The 15,048-nt window shown below is 43.2% G+C and overlaps 1 protein-coding gene across 2 annotated transcripts; it reads left to right on the plus strand.

The window, feature by feature from the left end:
- Positions 1-300: 300 nt before the first annotated feature.
- Positions 301-14,580, plus strand: LOC139213967 (CTD small phosphatase-like protein). 2 transcript variants are annotated; one of them, XM_070844688.1, is made up of 8 exons: positions 301-1,067; positions 7,053-7,210; positions 7,360-7,392; positions 8,379-8,480; positions 9,281-9,337; positions 9,720-9,812; positions 10,376-10,561; positions 11,166-14,580. In XM_070844688.1, the coding sequence occupies exons 1-8, from the start codon at positions 992-994 to the stop codon at positions 11,289-11,291; spliced, it is 831 nt and encodes a 276-aa protein (XP_070700789.1). In that variant the 5' UTR covers positions 301-991; the 3' UTR covers positions 11,292-14,580. The 2 variants fall into 2 exon arrangements, with proteins under 2 accessions (XP_070700789.1, XP_070700790.1); XM_070844689.1 differs by lacking the exon at positions 7,360-7,392.
- The last annotated feature ends 468 nt before the right edge of the window (positions 14,581-15,048 follow it).

Consider the following 15,048-nt stretch of genomic DNA (forward strand, 5'->3'; position numbering starts at 1 on the left):
GAGTAACTGTAATAACCTCAAGGCGTTTTCCCATTTTAACCACTAGGTGGCGCCCTCGGCCCCCTAGACAACACACACACACACACACACACACACCAAAGAGGTTTGGATTAACGTCAACTATTTGCCTGGGTTGTTACACGGGCTGCTGTTTGCCCAGTAGCCCGTCAAAGCCACGGCGACGTTTCGCCTCGCAGTCAGTCACACAGAGCGCACCCTGGTCATTTAATGCTGATAATAAAGAGGTATAATCTGTTGCGTGCCAGCGTCAGTAATTACAGAGGAAATGAAGCTGGAGAAAGCCGCGGCCAGCCAGCCAGCTGCATGGGCTGAGCCGTGAGTGTGCGCTGCCTGCCGGAGAGAATCCATCACAGAAACAAACCGCCCCCTCCCACTCCGGGTGCCCCCGCTTCAGATGCAACTCAAAATACATAAAGCCTCCATGTTGCACAGGGGATGTAGGTCCAGCAGATATGAACTGTTTGCCTGAAAGTGTTAGCTAACTTTAACGCTGAACAACTTGCGCCTGGTGCATGTTTTTGGACGATAACAATCCTCCGACGGGCTTCCTACTGTTTTCAACGTTGTTCCAGACACGGCCTCACGTTTTGGATGATCGGAGCTGCACAGCTAACTCGCTAACCCCTAAGCTACTTGCTAACTTCAGCTAGTTAGCAATTCAACGTCGTTTGTTTTTGGTTTTTTAAGCCGCACACGCTGTCTGTGTCGCCCACAAAAAGACTTGTTTGCAGCGATGACATTTCGCGGAGAGCCATAAATGACAGCCATTCATCGGCTTCCATTCACCACCGTGCTAGCTGGCTGGCTACTACCGCTGCCACAACACTTCGCCCCGGACGGTCGCCTGGCTTTGTGGGCTGGCTGGTCATCTTCAGCTTAAACCGCTAGCTAACAGCAGCTAGCAAACGAAGCAAGCGCGCTAGTACGAATAACATTGAGGGAGACAAAACGGGATTAACCATCCGTCTAAATGGACCACATGTCCATAATAACCCAGGTTTCCAACCCGAAGGAGGAGGAAATAATATCCTTTAACCAGGAAAAAGGTGAGTAAAAGTCCTTTAGAGGTGTGCGACTAATGCTAGCTGGCTAACTACTTTTCTCGACTGACGTTAGCTGTTAGCTCGCGCTTGCTAGCAGCAGTTGTAGTAGTTGAAGACACACTGGTTGCCTGTTTGTGATAATATTACAGAAACGTGGACACACAACTAATATTAGTTAACAAACTAAGTACGCAACAAGTTTATCAGAGGGGCCTCGTCCCGAGTAAGTTAACGAACTAGCTTAACGCCTGTTTGCTGCACGTTTCAGTGTAGAGAGCGCTCCTGTGACAAGACGTGTGGTCTGATCCCATTAAGGTTAACTAATGTGTGACATTAGTGAAGCACTAAGTTAGTTATCCACTCCTGGTTAATCCTAAACGATGCCCTCAAAGCCATCGCTTCTAAACATCTGTATTCCACACGCTTCTTTGTGTGTTTTGGCTACCTAACTGGGCTAAATGATCTGAGAGGTGACTCACTATGAATCACAACCACAAGGAGCCAAGAAGTTCACAGTGGTTTGGTCTGAGGGGGAGCAAAAAGTTTTTGGGAGCGAAGCAGTCTTGCGGGCAGAGGAGAGCTGTCTGCTCACAGTTTTGTAGGGTGTTAATATGTCCAGTTAATTAGCACAGCAGTTTTCCTTAAGACGTGGACTTGGTGGCAAAGCCATCTGCGGACTGTGGATGTACAGGTTTACACTGCTGTCCATTCATGTGCTTCTGCCCATGTAGTAAACAGTGAAGCTGCTGTATCTCAGATGGACATTACCTTGTGTGTTTTCTCTCTACAGTGGAATTTAGCTGGTGGAGTTTTTGTCACCAGTCAAACCTGGAAAAAAAAAAAGAAAATACCCACGCATATGGGGATTTCAGGGTCAAAGCGCTTGCTTTGTGCTTTCATTTTCATTGAAGCCGTCCTTATTTATTTCTCCAGTCACTCTTAAATGTGATCTGCAGTCAAGGTCAAATCTCTCTTTCAAGACCATAGCTGCTCAAGTCCTTTCATTCCCATTCATCTCCAACTCTGACACTTTCCGGGTCACCCAGGCCCATGGGACATGTATCAGTATCGCATCTCAAACTGGACTTGTCAGACCATTAGTAATGTGAGAACTTAAGTCTTTCAAGCACTACAATGCATTCTCCTCTGAGGGTATAAAGGTATACCCCCAGAAATCACTATGGATTCTGTGCGACTTGAACATATGTGTGCGTCATATGAGATTGTCATTGCAGGTATGTGGGCGTCACTGGAGAATATCATTGTAGGCTGGGATTTGATCCACACCATATGAATGTATGACTGTAAAAAAAAACAGTGCAGATTCCACTGCAGTGATGCACACTTGATAAACATCTTAATGTGTCTCAGTAAGAATATTGTGAAGATGCACTTCTTGTGCTTGAAACATATCAGACGGTATTTCTAAGGGCTTGTGTGTGGAGGTGGTTTTAAAGTGACGGTAAAGTCCTTTATGGTCACTGGGTATGAGTAGTGCTGAACTGATTTGTTATTTAAGTGGTTTGTTAATAGGGAAATTCATCTGCTCATGGTTAAATTTGGATCAAATGAACGGTTTTAAATTACTGTTCCTGTAAAATTGCAAGGCAAGCTTCCTAAAAGCATTTTTTTCCTTTTGTAAATGTTTTTTTTTTTTTTCCTTTGTTCTTTTGGCTGCTGGTCAGAGAATGTAAGCAAGTACAAGGCATCATTTTTCGCTTGTGATTTGGATTTGTCTTCATTTACAGACTGCAGGATTGATTGGAAGATCCACAGGTTAAGTTTTAGTTGTGAGAAGATTTATTGTGTGCTGCTAGTTAAGGACACATCATAGGTCTTTAAAACTTTAATCTTTGCCAAGTATCAGTAAATGATTTAAAAATGTTTGATTCTGTAATAACAATTAAGCACATCTAAGTCGGAGACAGTCAGCCTACTGATTAAGTCGTAGTATACTTGCATTCTGCCAGCATTTAGTGTGATTGTTTACCAGCAGAGGAAAAATCACACCTAATGTTGTCCTGAGTAAGCTGAATTATAGAGGATGAAGTGGAGCAGCGATGTTGCTCTTTGTTTCCCACCACTTCCATTTTACTCTTAAGAATTAGTCACACAGGATTCTTCCCTTGGGACCAAGCCAGATATCCCATCATTATGGGAATAGTTTGGCCATGTCCTTTCTTTCATTTGCTCTGGAAATTTTAAAAACAACAAGGTTTAAATGTAACTTGCATAGTACTCAGCTGCGATATAAACAGGGATTTTAAAAGAAGTTTAAAAGTTTTTTTTTTTTTCACAGTTAGAATATTTTCAAGTATACAGCAAGATTCTTAGCTTTATTCCCTGGGTTTATTATACAGCCAGCCAATGATCCGACGGTCCCTTATCTATTGCATAACAGGCAACATGTAGCCCATCCCAGCAGCTGTCTTAGAGGAATTTAACAGGTAGTCTTCCATTGCTTGAACAGGCTCCAAACTGTCCAGACAAAAATTGACCACCTTTGCTCTCAGTGTTCCTCTCCTGGCTGTCTTACGACATGTGCCTCCCTTTCACACTGGTTCGGCTGCCAAGCAGCAGCCTAAATATAGACTCGCTGCCCTGTTGGCCAGAGCACCACTGACCTCGAGGCCAAGTATAACTACTTGCAAAGATGACAGTGATCTTTTTTTTTTCATTCTCGTGGTCATACAAGGATTTAGTATTGAAAAAACGGCAATTTGATTTTCGAAAGAAGAAAATAAGGACTGTGGTCTTTAACTGTATAAAGCTGCCACTCCATTCAGATTTTTACGCATTAGGTCTCAGAGTGGTTGTGAGAGTGGTTATGAGATGAGTGAGTGGCTCTTACACGATGCCTTTTCCGGCACGCTGAGTCTGTATTCTGCTTGATTTGACTTGCTGTGACTTTTTAAAACCAAACTTTTTCCAAAGTATCTAACGGTGTCTTAATCATTTGGTGTTACACCATCGTCTCCACTTCTTCACAGTCCTTTACTTAGCAGACAGATATTTGTGTTAAATGCCGGTGGGAGGCTTCACTCCCTCATGTTTAGATTGCGTTACATTTGTTTTTGTACAATACAAGAGTAAAGGCACTCGACTCTGTTAGATTAGTGTATTTACATTTGATGTACATGTACAAGCCAGCTGATAGTCTTGTATTGTTATTGTGACAAATGCTCAGTGCACCACCTACAGTCGACCAAATCTGAAGTCAAAAGATTGCACTGCACTGCCTACAGCATGCAGCGTGGGAGTAATTAAGCCAAAGCTTTACGATGCATCAACAATCGCAAACCCGCCCATGAGTCCAGAACATAACATTCACTCCTCAGCTACAGAGAGAGGTGGCTTTTCTTGGTCATGTTGTTGGTACACCTATCAAATAAATGATTTATACTGTGATTGTATGATCTGGATAATACTGTTCCTGAAAGGCACAGAGGAACAGCACAGGGAATATGATGCTGTGTCCAAAAAATGCCTCATGTTTCATGGTGATGAGACCTTGGACTTTGCTGTGAACATAGGAAGTGGACTTTGACTTGTAACATACTTAATTAAACACAGAGTTCACCCTGTTATTAGTAAATCACTACCCTCCATCTAGCCCATGTTTGCAATGTCTGTCAGAGGCTCTGCTCTGTGCACGACCCGGCAGTCCTGGGTGTTTTTGTGCAAGAAGTGGGCCATTTGGTTGTAGTGATGAGTCACAGGGAGCTGATAACTGCCTCACTGTCCCAGTTTTACAGTAATACAGAGCTGAAATGACAAGACAAAGTCCAGTTTAATAAAGGAAGTCATGTGGTCCTGATTAGATTATTTTTAGATATAAACCAAGCCCACTATGGTAGATATGATCATCTTGCAGTATTGCTGTCTAACTAAAGATCTAAGTAAAACCAGGGGATCACAAAAGACAATTTGGTTAATTTCCTTTAGGATTATTTCATTGTTTTATTCCCTGGTGATATCTCCAAACAAATCTCAGTCACTTTTATTTGGTGGTTGTGGAAAAGTGTAGTATTTTCCAGTGGATTGGGTCAGATGGTGGCCTTTTTATACTGCAAACACTGAATTTATGAGGGATGCTATTTTGTTTCTCTTCTGTTAGCACCTGCAGTATGCTTTCTTTTGTTGTGGACACTAAGAGGACAGGATATGGGTTTCCTGCTTGCATCTCTTTTGCTTACAATCCGTTTGCTTCCATTACTTACTTTTTACAAAAATGATGGCCTGTCTCTTCATGGACCCCATCAATGCCAGTCTGTCCACCAGAATGTTACTTTAGCTCCTATTTGGCTCATTCTTTCTCATGTTTTAACTTTGAAACTTTTGGTTCTTACATATTGACATTCTCTAAAAAGGTGTATCCATGTGATCCGAGTCGGAGGCAGTATAAATTACCAAAAAAAATTCCAACAAAAAAAATCTTAAGTACTCTAGTTTTTCTACATACAATTATGCATGATTGTTTTATTGAATATTGTAATAAAAATGAACTGTAAATTAGCAAAAAACAATATCAGTAATGGCCACATACAGTTCCAGTCGTGCTCCTCCAGCATCACTGCTTGATCGAGCCATTTGTTCCATGTACTTTTAAGTTACTTAGAATAGTCGATGAATGTTTTAATGGTGTCTCCGTGTTGATGGATGCATATTGTACTTAACTTGTCTTGGGGTGAGGGAGCATGTGCTTCTGATAAGATATAGACTAAATACTAAGCACGGCATGCCCTAGCTTGAAAGGCAGTAATTAATGTGGCTGGAAACCAGTGACGGAGGGAAATGACAGAGAAATCGGGGAAGGCAGAGAGTGTTTTATGTAGCCGTGACACGCTGACAGTCTGCTGTTACAGTGTCTGGTACCTCTCCTGCTCTTATGAGTATTTTTAGCTGTGGAATATGAAATTGAAGTAATCTTCTTGCAACAACAGTGTGATATCTCCACATTATGCTTCAAGATACAATGATATCTTGGGCTGTTCTGCCGGTCGAACACTTGACAACGCTGGATTGATGTAAAAATAGTTTTGGTGTTTGTAAGGGCTGTCAGAAGTTTGTCCTGAGCAATATATTGCACACTTGCTTGTTTTTATGGCAAGTCATTTTGATGTATTTTCTTCAGGCGCAGTGCTTCCTATGACAAATGTCTGGGTATTTCTCTAAGGTCAGGAGCACAAAGTGGCATGATACCAAGATGCCAAAAGACATGACATAATGGTATTTGCTCTTCGCTGGTCTTCAGTTGCAAAAGCATTCTGGTTGTGTGAGCCGAGGGGTGAGTAGGGGGGACTAATGGGTGGAGAGGAATGCAGCCTTGTATAGGCTCTGCGGGGTCTGAGGGCCTCCCACCTCTTCCCTCCCACTCGTCTCTTGTGCATGTCCAGGCTGCTTCAGTCACTCACCTGCCAGCTGAAACATGGGAGGGGAAGGGGAAAGCTTTCAAAATGGAGACTCCTAGGCCAATCAGGTGACGGGATCCAGGGCAGGGCAAAAAGGAGAAGGGAGGAGGGTGCAGCTTCCAACTTGTCACTATTAATAAAAGCTCAGTGTCTGATTTAGGCCCCGCTCCGTAGTCCTGGAATGAGAGGAGATTTGCAATCAGAGCAGAGTACGCTCTGAACTGTCGCTATGTGTGACTGATGAAGTCACCCAGCCAGCTAAGTTATTTCTGATCAGTGGTTCTGCCAGCCTGGGTCAACAAAACCAACACTAATGCCGTTTAATCACACTGTCAAGGTCTCACCTATTGTTGTGATTCAGTGCGGCCCACACCAGCGTGGCCACTTAGGAGAACTGTAATGAGGGCATATAACACTTTGTTCCCAGTTATTCCGACAGCATCCGCAGCTCAGCATGCAAATAACCAAGTGTAAACGCTTCCCAGCCCCAGCCTGCTCCATTTTTATTACAGAACATCGATTTGCATATCCACTCATTCACCCTCCGCTCTCCCACCTCCTCCTGTTGTTTTGACAGCGTCCCAGTCTAACAGCAGCCTAAAGAAGCAGAGGAGCCGGAGCATCTTCAGCACATTCTTCTGCTGCTTCCGCAACTACAATGTGGAACCGCCAGCCACCACCACCAACACCAGCTCCCTGCCTCCACCTGTTGAGGAGAACGGATCGCCTCCCAAGGTGGGCTGCTGCTCCACTAAACTCCAACCAATTGTTTTTTCCCCTTCATCCTCGTGGACCCTTTTTTTTTTTGTCTCCTGTTTTTGTTCTCCTTCCTACCCCTCACCCTGTTTTTGTATGTGTGTGTGTCTATCTCTCTTGTGTTGTAGTGTGACCAGGTCGAGGTCATCCCTGTCCCTAGTGTATGTATCGCCTTTTTTTCTTTTCCTCTGCATGCAGGCTGAGTGGGCTGGTGCTGGCACATCCTGTCTGTGTGGGCTCCACTGCTCCTCAGAGAGCTTTTGCTCTGCTACCGTTCTGCGGTTCATTTTCAGCCCATCGTAGAGCTGGCTGTGTGGAAGGTGTATAAGCACCTATGGGTTTATATGGTGCCTCAGTGCCTGATCTGCATGAGTGACACTTTGTGGTTTGTATGCTTTCAGAAATCCGGTGACACTAACTGTCTAACATGTTCAGTTTAAAACCGTTTCTGTTTATCGCCTCAGGTGCTTCCATGCAAGAAGTAAATCCATTTATTGTTCTACTTATCCATGCAGTTCAATAATATTAGAGTTCAGCTTCTCAGTAGCTCCTAGTGTTCAGGTTTGTTTCCTCAACTAATTCATCCCATCACTCTCAGAAGGAACTACATGTGATGTGGTTATCAGGTGGTCTGGCCAACAAACTGGTCAGATCACCCATCAGTGACTGTATGACGGTCAACTCTTAAGGTCCATCAGAACTGATTTTGAACAGATTTTTATTTTTTTTTTACTGCACTAATCCTGCTCTGAGCCGTAGATCCAAGATCCCTTCATCCTACGTTTATGGGTGTTCTACAGCAGCTAACTTTTGCATGGCGTGTGAGAAGTTATATTTCATATCCACAGATTTGACAGAAATCTGAGGGGCTCAAAGACAGCATTACTCTCTGATTGGGTGGCTGTAAACAGGGGAATTCCCTGAAGAAACCTATGTGGTGTCATTTGAAGTGATGGGTCCATTAAACGCAGTTCAGACATGGCTTTATCTCCGCTGCATTGTTACCCATGGAGACGCTCTTCCTAACATGGTGTTGGCTTTTCTGCTCAGCCTTACACTTCAATTTATGCAAAGTACATGTCTCTCCCCCCCCCCCCCCCCCCCTACCTGCATCTGACATTATGTGCCTTGTCCCCCCCCCATTCAGCCACCAGCCAAATACCTCCTACCAGAGATGATAATATCTGACTATGGCAAAAAATGTGTGGTGATTGACTTGGATGAAACGCTCGTCCACAGCTCATTCAAGGTAAGAAGAGGCTTAAACTCAAACTGTGGTCTTCTATGTTAGATAGATGGAGACACCAGCTGGCTTGACCATCAAAATCTTAACTTTCATTTCCCTGAAAACACAAGTGCATTTTACTTGAGTACTGACCTACATCACTGTAAAGCATACTGTGTATAAATACTGTGCTATGTGAGTAATACATGTTGTATATCTGACAATATCTTTGTTGTTATATCCAAAACTCAGCCAATAACCAGCAGAAAGCTGTGTTAAATCCATTAGATAACTGAGCAAACAAAGCCAGGAGAGCAGGTGGTGGATGATGAGCTGTAGTAAGGACAGGGGCAATATTACACTCCTGAATGTGCATTTAGAATAAAAGCTGGATGGTAATGGGAAAGTTTGAAGACCAGCTGCTGTTAATACAGTTTCTCCTTAAGCCTGAACAAACCTGGTCACATATAGAGTTGTCTGAAGTTCAGTGGTAGTAACCTGCGGTGGCTGTCGACCTCATTCTGCTCCTCTCCCTGTTTATGCTTAGTCCTTTTTCTTAACCTCAACAGGTCCCCTCTCTGTCCAGCTCCTGTCTGAGGACAAACACCTCACTGCCCATTCAGTCAGGTTACTAGAGAGGACAACGAGGAGGGATTAGTTCTGGCAAAAAAGGGACTAGAGAGATTATTTTCCTCTTCCAGCCAGAGATTTAACAATCTGTGAATTGGAAAGTTTTTGTGTCCCTAGGAGGACCTCTGCTGATCAGTTGTGGTACTACACCAACAATTTGACTTTCACTGATGTGCTGTTGTTTCTTCTTGCAGCCCATCAGCAACGCTGATTTTATTGTTCCAGTGGAGATTGATGGTACCGTTCATCAGGTATTGTACACACACACATTAAGAGGACATTTTCAGTGAAGTATACCTTTTTATTAGGGACAGTCTCATTTCTGTGGAAAAACCTGGAGAGAATAGAATGGCTGTGATCCAGTTCAAGTAATCCAGGATAGGCTGTGTATATCCTGGTTGGCCTATTCATGATTACTTGCACTGGGTGGCAGCCGCTGGGCGAAGAGAGGAAGACGTCTGAACCGTGAGTGAGGAAGAGAAGTGCTCGTGTAAATACCACCACACTGTTAGAAAACCCACGGTGAAGGTTGGAGTAAATCCTGGTCATCTCAAATTTCATAGTCGAGCGTTCGTTCCGCCATGTATGTTGTTTTTCTCTAACGTGGCTGAAACCCTTCGCTGTGCCTTGCAGGTGTATGTGCTGAAACGACCCCACGTGGACGAGTTTCTTCAGAAGATGGGAGAGCTGTTTGAATGTGTGCTCTTTACAGCCAGTCTTGCCAAGGTGCGTTCAGACCCAGCCGTGTTTTCTTTTCTGACATGTGTTTTGGTTACAAGCCAGCGATGGCCATAGAACAACATCTCCTGTTTCCTTGTTCTACTCAGTATTTTTCAACTGCTCTTGCTGTCTGAATTTTCACACTTCCTCTGCTCCACTCTCCATCTGTGTCTTTTGCATCTTAGCCAATAATTCTCGGGTAAGTTCAATGAACGAGACAGAAGTAACCATTTTAAGGGCCTGCTGTTTCTGTAGTAACACATGTTCGAGTTAAAAGCTAGGTGTCAGTGGTGCTTGTTGTGTCATAGAGTAGTATTTCCCCAGTCGGGTAAACACAATTGTGAAGGATGACCCGCCTTGCTTCCTTGTGCAATATTAGTGTAGCATTTGCAAGCTGCTTGCAACTTTCTAGTTGAGACACGCAGCCACAAAGATTTACGTCACTGCAATGCAGTTTCATTTAGTATGTGCGTTTTTCGTAGTTGCACAGCAGTGTAAATTCAGGGTGTGTGTAATGTTTGTTTTTTAGAGCAGTTTAACGTTTTTCTGTGTTTGTTTGGCTTGTACAGTATGCAGACCCTGTGGCAGACCTGCTGGACCAGTGGGGTGTGTTTCGAGCGCGACTCTTTAGAGAATCCTGCGTTTTTCACAGAGGGAACTATGTCAAAGACCTCAGCCGGCTGGGACGAGAGCTCAGCAACGTCATCATTGTCGACAATTCTCCGGCCTCTTACATCTTTCACCCAGAAAATGCTGTGAGTCCCCAAACCACAAACGCATTTAGCCAGGTTTCCATCCAAAGTAACAGGAACTTTTAAGGGAGGATTTTTTTTTTAAAGAAACTAGGAGGGAGAGAAAGAGAGATGGAGGGAGATTTGGCGTTAATGAGAGCGAAGTAGCACATGACACAAACAAACAAATGTCCACACCTCCTCACAGTGTGAGCTCTGTGCTCTTGTGTGTGTGTGTGTGTGAGACTCAGACCTGCAGAGGAAAGACATGGACACAGCCATGTAACCTGGCTGCTATGTTTTAATACCAAAGGTACCAAATAAAGGCTGCGAGTACCAATCAGAAATGTTCAGTGCTGCAAGCCACACCCCCAAAGTTTCTGTACTTTTGAAAAGTACCAACTCCCAAGCTTTTTGGGGGGTAAAGCAACGTCCCTGGAACTTTAATGTCGACCCTGGTCCCTGCTTTGGAAAGGTACAGAGTTCCTCCATAAGTTCCTAGTTCCCATAGTGGAAACGTGGCTTTAGTCACAGCCAAAAGCTGCGTCTGTTATATAACTGTTTATCTTGGTGATAAAATCTGGTCTTAAATAAAAGCTAACAGCAGGTGGTTTTCTCGTCCTCCAAGGTCCCAGTCCAGTCCTGGTTTGACGATATGAATGACACAGAGCTCCTGGACCTGCTGCCTTTCTTTGAGGGACTCAGCAAAGAGGAAGAGGTTTACGGAGTCCTGCAGAATCTGAGAGGCAGGTAGCAGGACAGAGCACGGCGCCGCCCGCGCTCTCCATCCACCTCGCTGTCAATCTCTGCCCCCTTTCTACAACCACATCTCTCAGACTCAGGCAGACCCTCCCACACGCGCCCCTCTTGTCTCTGCCCCAAGGGGACGCCTTGCAGTGTCACTGTGGAACCCTTCATGTATCCCCGTCTCTGCTCCCGTCTTCTGGTGACTGGCTGCCTTCTGAGTGCCATCAGAAAAGAGAAAAGACACTAAACACTAAATATCCCAGGAGCACTGTGTTTCACAAAAACCACACCAGAATGTGTACAGGGCGTCCTAAGTTGATAATATTGGGGACAAAATGCTAAGAGGAATGAACTCTGGTCTTTATTTTCAAACCAACAAAGTTTTACTATTCGGTGAAGTGCTTGTTTTAAAACCAAAAAAAAAAAAAAAACAACAACTTTTTCTCTGAAAACTTCTTTTGTGGTACCACACAAAAGTCTGAAAAGATTTTGTCCTCGTATTGTTGCTATGCAGGCAGTTTGTGGTAGTAGGAAGGACTGTGATTCTCTTTTCTTACTGAATGAAGTGCCTTGTGTGAATGTTGTTTATATGGGGAGGTATTTTGTACATGGCATATTTCCAGAGTACTTCAGTCTTTCACTCACAATTTGCTTTAAAGTGGACACACAAGTATCTTGATCTACAAGTCTAAGTTTTTTCGATCAGACGCTGGGTAAATGTCTCCATAGTATTCTTTTTTCCCCCAGTATGCTTGTGCCATTTATATAGATGTGACTTTGTTTCTTTCTGCTTTCATTATACGTAGAAATAGTTAACTTTGTTTTAGGCAAAGGAGTACGTTTGCAATTGTGAACCTCACGCCCCACCTGCAAGCACAGTAGTTCTTTGCGTTTGATAGTTTGATCTGAAAGCTCAGATGAAATTGTGCCATTTATTTTCTGTCTCTCTTACATTACCCCCCCATCTCATTTTATTATTTGCCAAATAAGGAAATTATTTTTTAACAGGCATCATATCTTTAACAGGGGTTCAGCTGTAACTGTTAAACCATTAGTAGTAAGTATAGCATTATAGGTTTTATTCTTCTGACAAATAGTTGTCGATTACATTGGTATGTTTTAATGTTATAAGCTCCTTGTTTATGTCGTGCTCATCATTCAGCTAGCTTTTGGCCCTTTTTCTGGCACACATAAGTGGTGCAGTTTCACCCATAGGGGATGATCTTTCTCCAGAATTGTACACGGTTGCAAAGGTATCCCTTTTTGTTTCAAATGGTCGGGGATCTTACAGTAGGGTCGAGTGCCATGTTTTTCTTTTCTCATGAGGTTAGTGTCTTTAGGAAATCTAGTTTAGTGTCGGATCGAGTCTGGACCGCGTTAAAATCGCACCCTTCTCTCCTGGTTTACACGTGGCGATGGCCCAGTCCCAGTGGGTGCAAAGCCAGTGGAGACTGTGTGTGGCGTTTTCCTTCCCAGACTCTTTTTAACTGCTCTTCACCTCAGTGCCTACGTTTTGAGAGGAGCCACGCAAACCGAATGCTGCAACATTAGCAACCATGGCAATAACCTTTTTTGAGGGGGGAGTTTCCATCCCAGATGCTAGGTTTGGGTGTCTAGAGCACTTGACATGGCCAGCCAGTAGAGGTGATCCACAGTAAAGGCTGGCCTGTTTATCACGCTGACTATTTGGTGTTCATCAGAGAACCTTCAAACATGCATTGCTCACATTATTTAATCAGGAAACCGGACTCACATGTGTAATGTAGTCATTGTAGAATACAATTGAAATTATTAAAATGTCACAATACATTTTCAAAATGAAAATACTGAAACAGCTCGAATGTTGCTCTGCCTTTTTTCAGCAGCAGCCAAACAACCCCGTATAGGGAACATTAACATTGCCATAGTTACCAGCTTTTGTTGTGGAAGAAAGTTAAACAAAAAAAAAAAAAGGACGCCTTCCAAACCTACAGATGGGTGCTCAGTCCTGGCTCATCCGGACTGCCCCTGTATGTTAGGGGCCAGCTCTAAGTGGAACACTACCAGGGCACTGAAACAGGACTGTGAGGAACCTCATCATGGCATTGATGCCTTACTGCCTGTGGAGGCACAAAGCAATGTTTCTTCATTAATTCCAAGGTTACAGCTACACGTTTTAGCATCGTCTCGTTTGTGTCTTCTGATGGAGTGTGACGACGGCTCAGCCATGTGTGGTCAGGTGAATTAACATCGTCAAACAATAGAATAAGCAATGAAGCACCCAGAAGCTCTGGTGCCATCAAGGGATTGTATGCTCCCTACAAACCTCATTTGCTTTATAGCTTGGTGAATGGGTCACGATGTTACATTAAAGACGTCTACACTACTTCATAATTTCCAACTGAATTTTTTTCAAGCTGAAAGGCTGTCGCTCCTTCAGGCGTAATGAGATGTTTTCTTTCTTTTGCGTAAGCATTTGTGTTGGTGGCGAGTGTGGAGCTCATGATGGTTTCAGTGCAATGTCCTTTTTTATAAGAAGCTTTTGGTCGACTCTTCTCAACCTCTCAATGATTACTATTCTCTGAAAATGTTGTTTGTATCATTGTGATATTTTTCTACCTACCTTTTGTCAGTATTTGGTTTGAAAAGTTGCATATTACCCATTGTTTCCACCTCTTCCTTTTTGAGATCTGTAATGTCCCTCTCTCTTGCCTTTGGTAAGAAGTCTCAGTCAGGTCTCGTCTATCTTATCAGGGGACGTGCGTGCGTGTGTGTGTGTGTGCACGTGCGTGTGTGTGTGCATGCACAGGCATCCTGTTTGTGCTTCCTGACAGTGTTTTGTCATGTATCACCTCACTCATAATCACATATTGATCATTTTGTATTGATTTAACACCAAAGTTCTACATCACTTGGGTTCAAGTCACTTTTCTTTTTTGATCAGGTTATTCACTTTTTTTTTTTTTTTTTTTTTTTAAAACACTTGTTGGTTCTTGTTGGCTTACTTTGAGTGTTGGCAGCGTGTTGTCATCCTGAGCATCAGTTTTTTTCTTTCTTTCCATAATAAAAGGCTTCATTGAAACTATGTTATGTCTATTTTTCTTTATTCGATTGTCTGATTTGGTTCATGAATCAAGACCAAAGATCCTCACTTCAGATTCCATCGTCTGTCTGTACCCGATACACTCCTAACTCCAAAAGTCATGAGAGAGAAAGTTACAGTGTTCTGTTAGTATATTTACAGTGAAGTTTTCCATTTATTTTGCCATTAATTTCCCTTCAGACGTGTCACAATAAAGCACATTTTTATGGATGAATGTGGCTTGTCTTCTGTCAGCAGACTAACTGTAACCAACTCAAACACATAACTGACAAAGCTTTTACTTTGGTGTGGTGAACATGTTCGAATATATAGCTGCATATTTCCACATTCAGCAGATATGAAACATTAGCATTCGTTTGGAGTTGTGCTTCTGACCCCCTGGGGGAGGAAGTTGACTATTCATTCTACTTTTAACTCTTTTTTTCTTCCTCATTTACTGTTGAGAAATATCTGGTAGTTCTGAGCAGGGACTGCACAGTGGGGGGGTTACAGCTATTTTGCTGAAAAGTTGCGGATTGTAAAACCAAAACAAGGTGTTGAAACAGGCTAAAGAGATGTGCAGAGCTGAGGGATACTTCAGAGTGGGTGATAATTAACAGTGGGATAGTCACTAGGAGCAACCCCTTTCACAAACAGGAGGTCACGTAATCTATTGTTTATATCAAGTAATGATTTTAGCGAT

The sequence above is a fragment of the Pempheris klunzingeri genome, chromosome 15, assembly GCF_042242105.1.
Source record: "Pempheris klunzingeri isolate RE-2024b chromosome 15, fPemKlu1.hap1, whole genome shotgun sequence".
NCBI classification, from domain to species: domain Eukaryota; kingdom Metazoa; phylum Chordata; class Actinopteri; order Acropomatiformes; family Pempheridae; genus Pempheris; species Pempheris klunzingeri.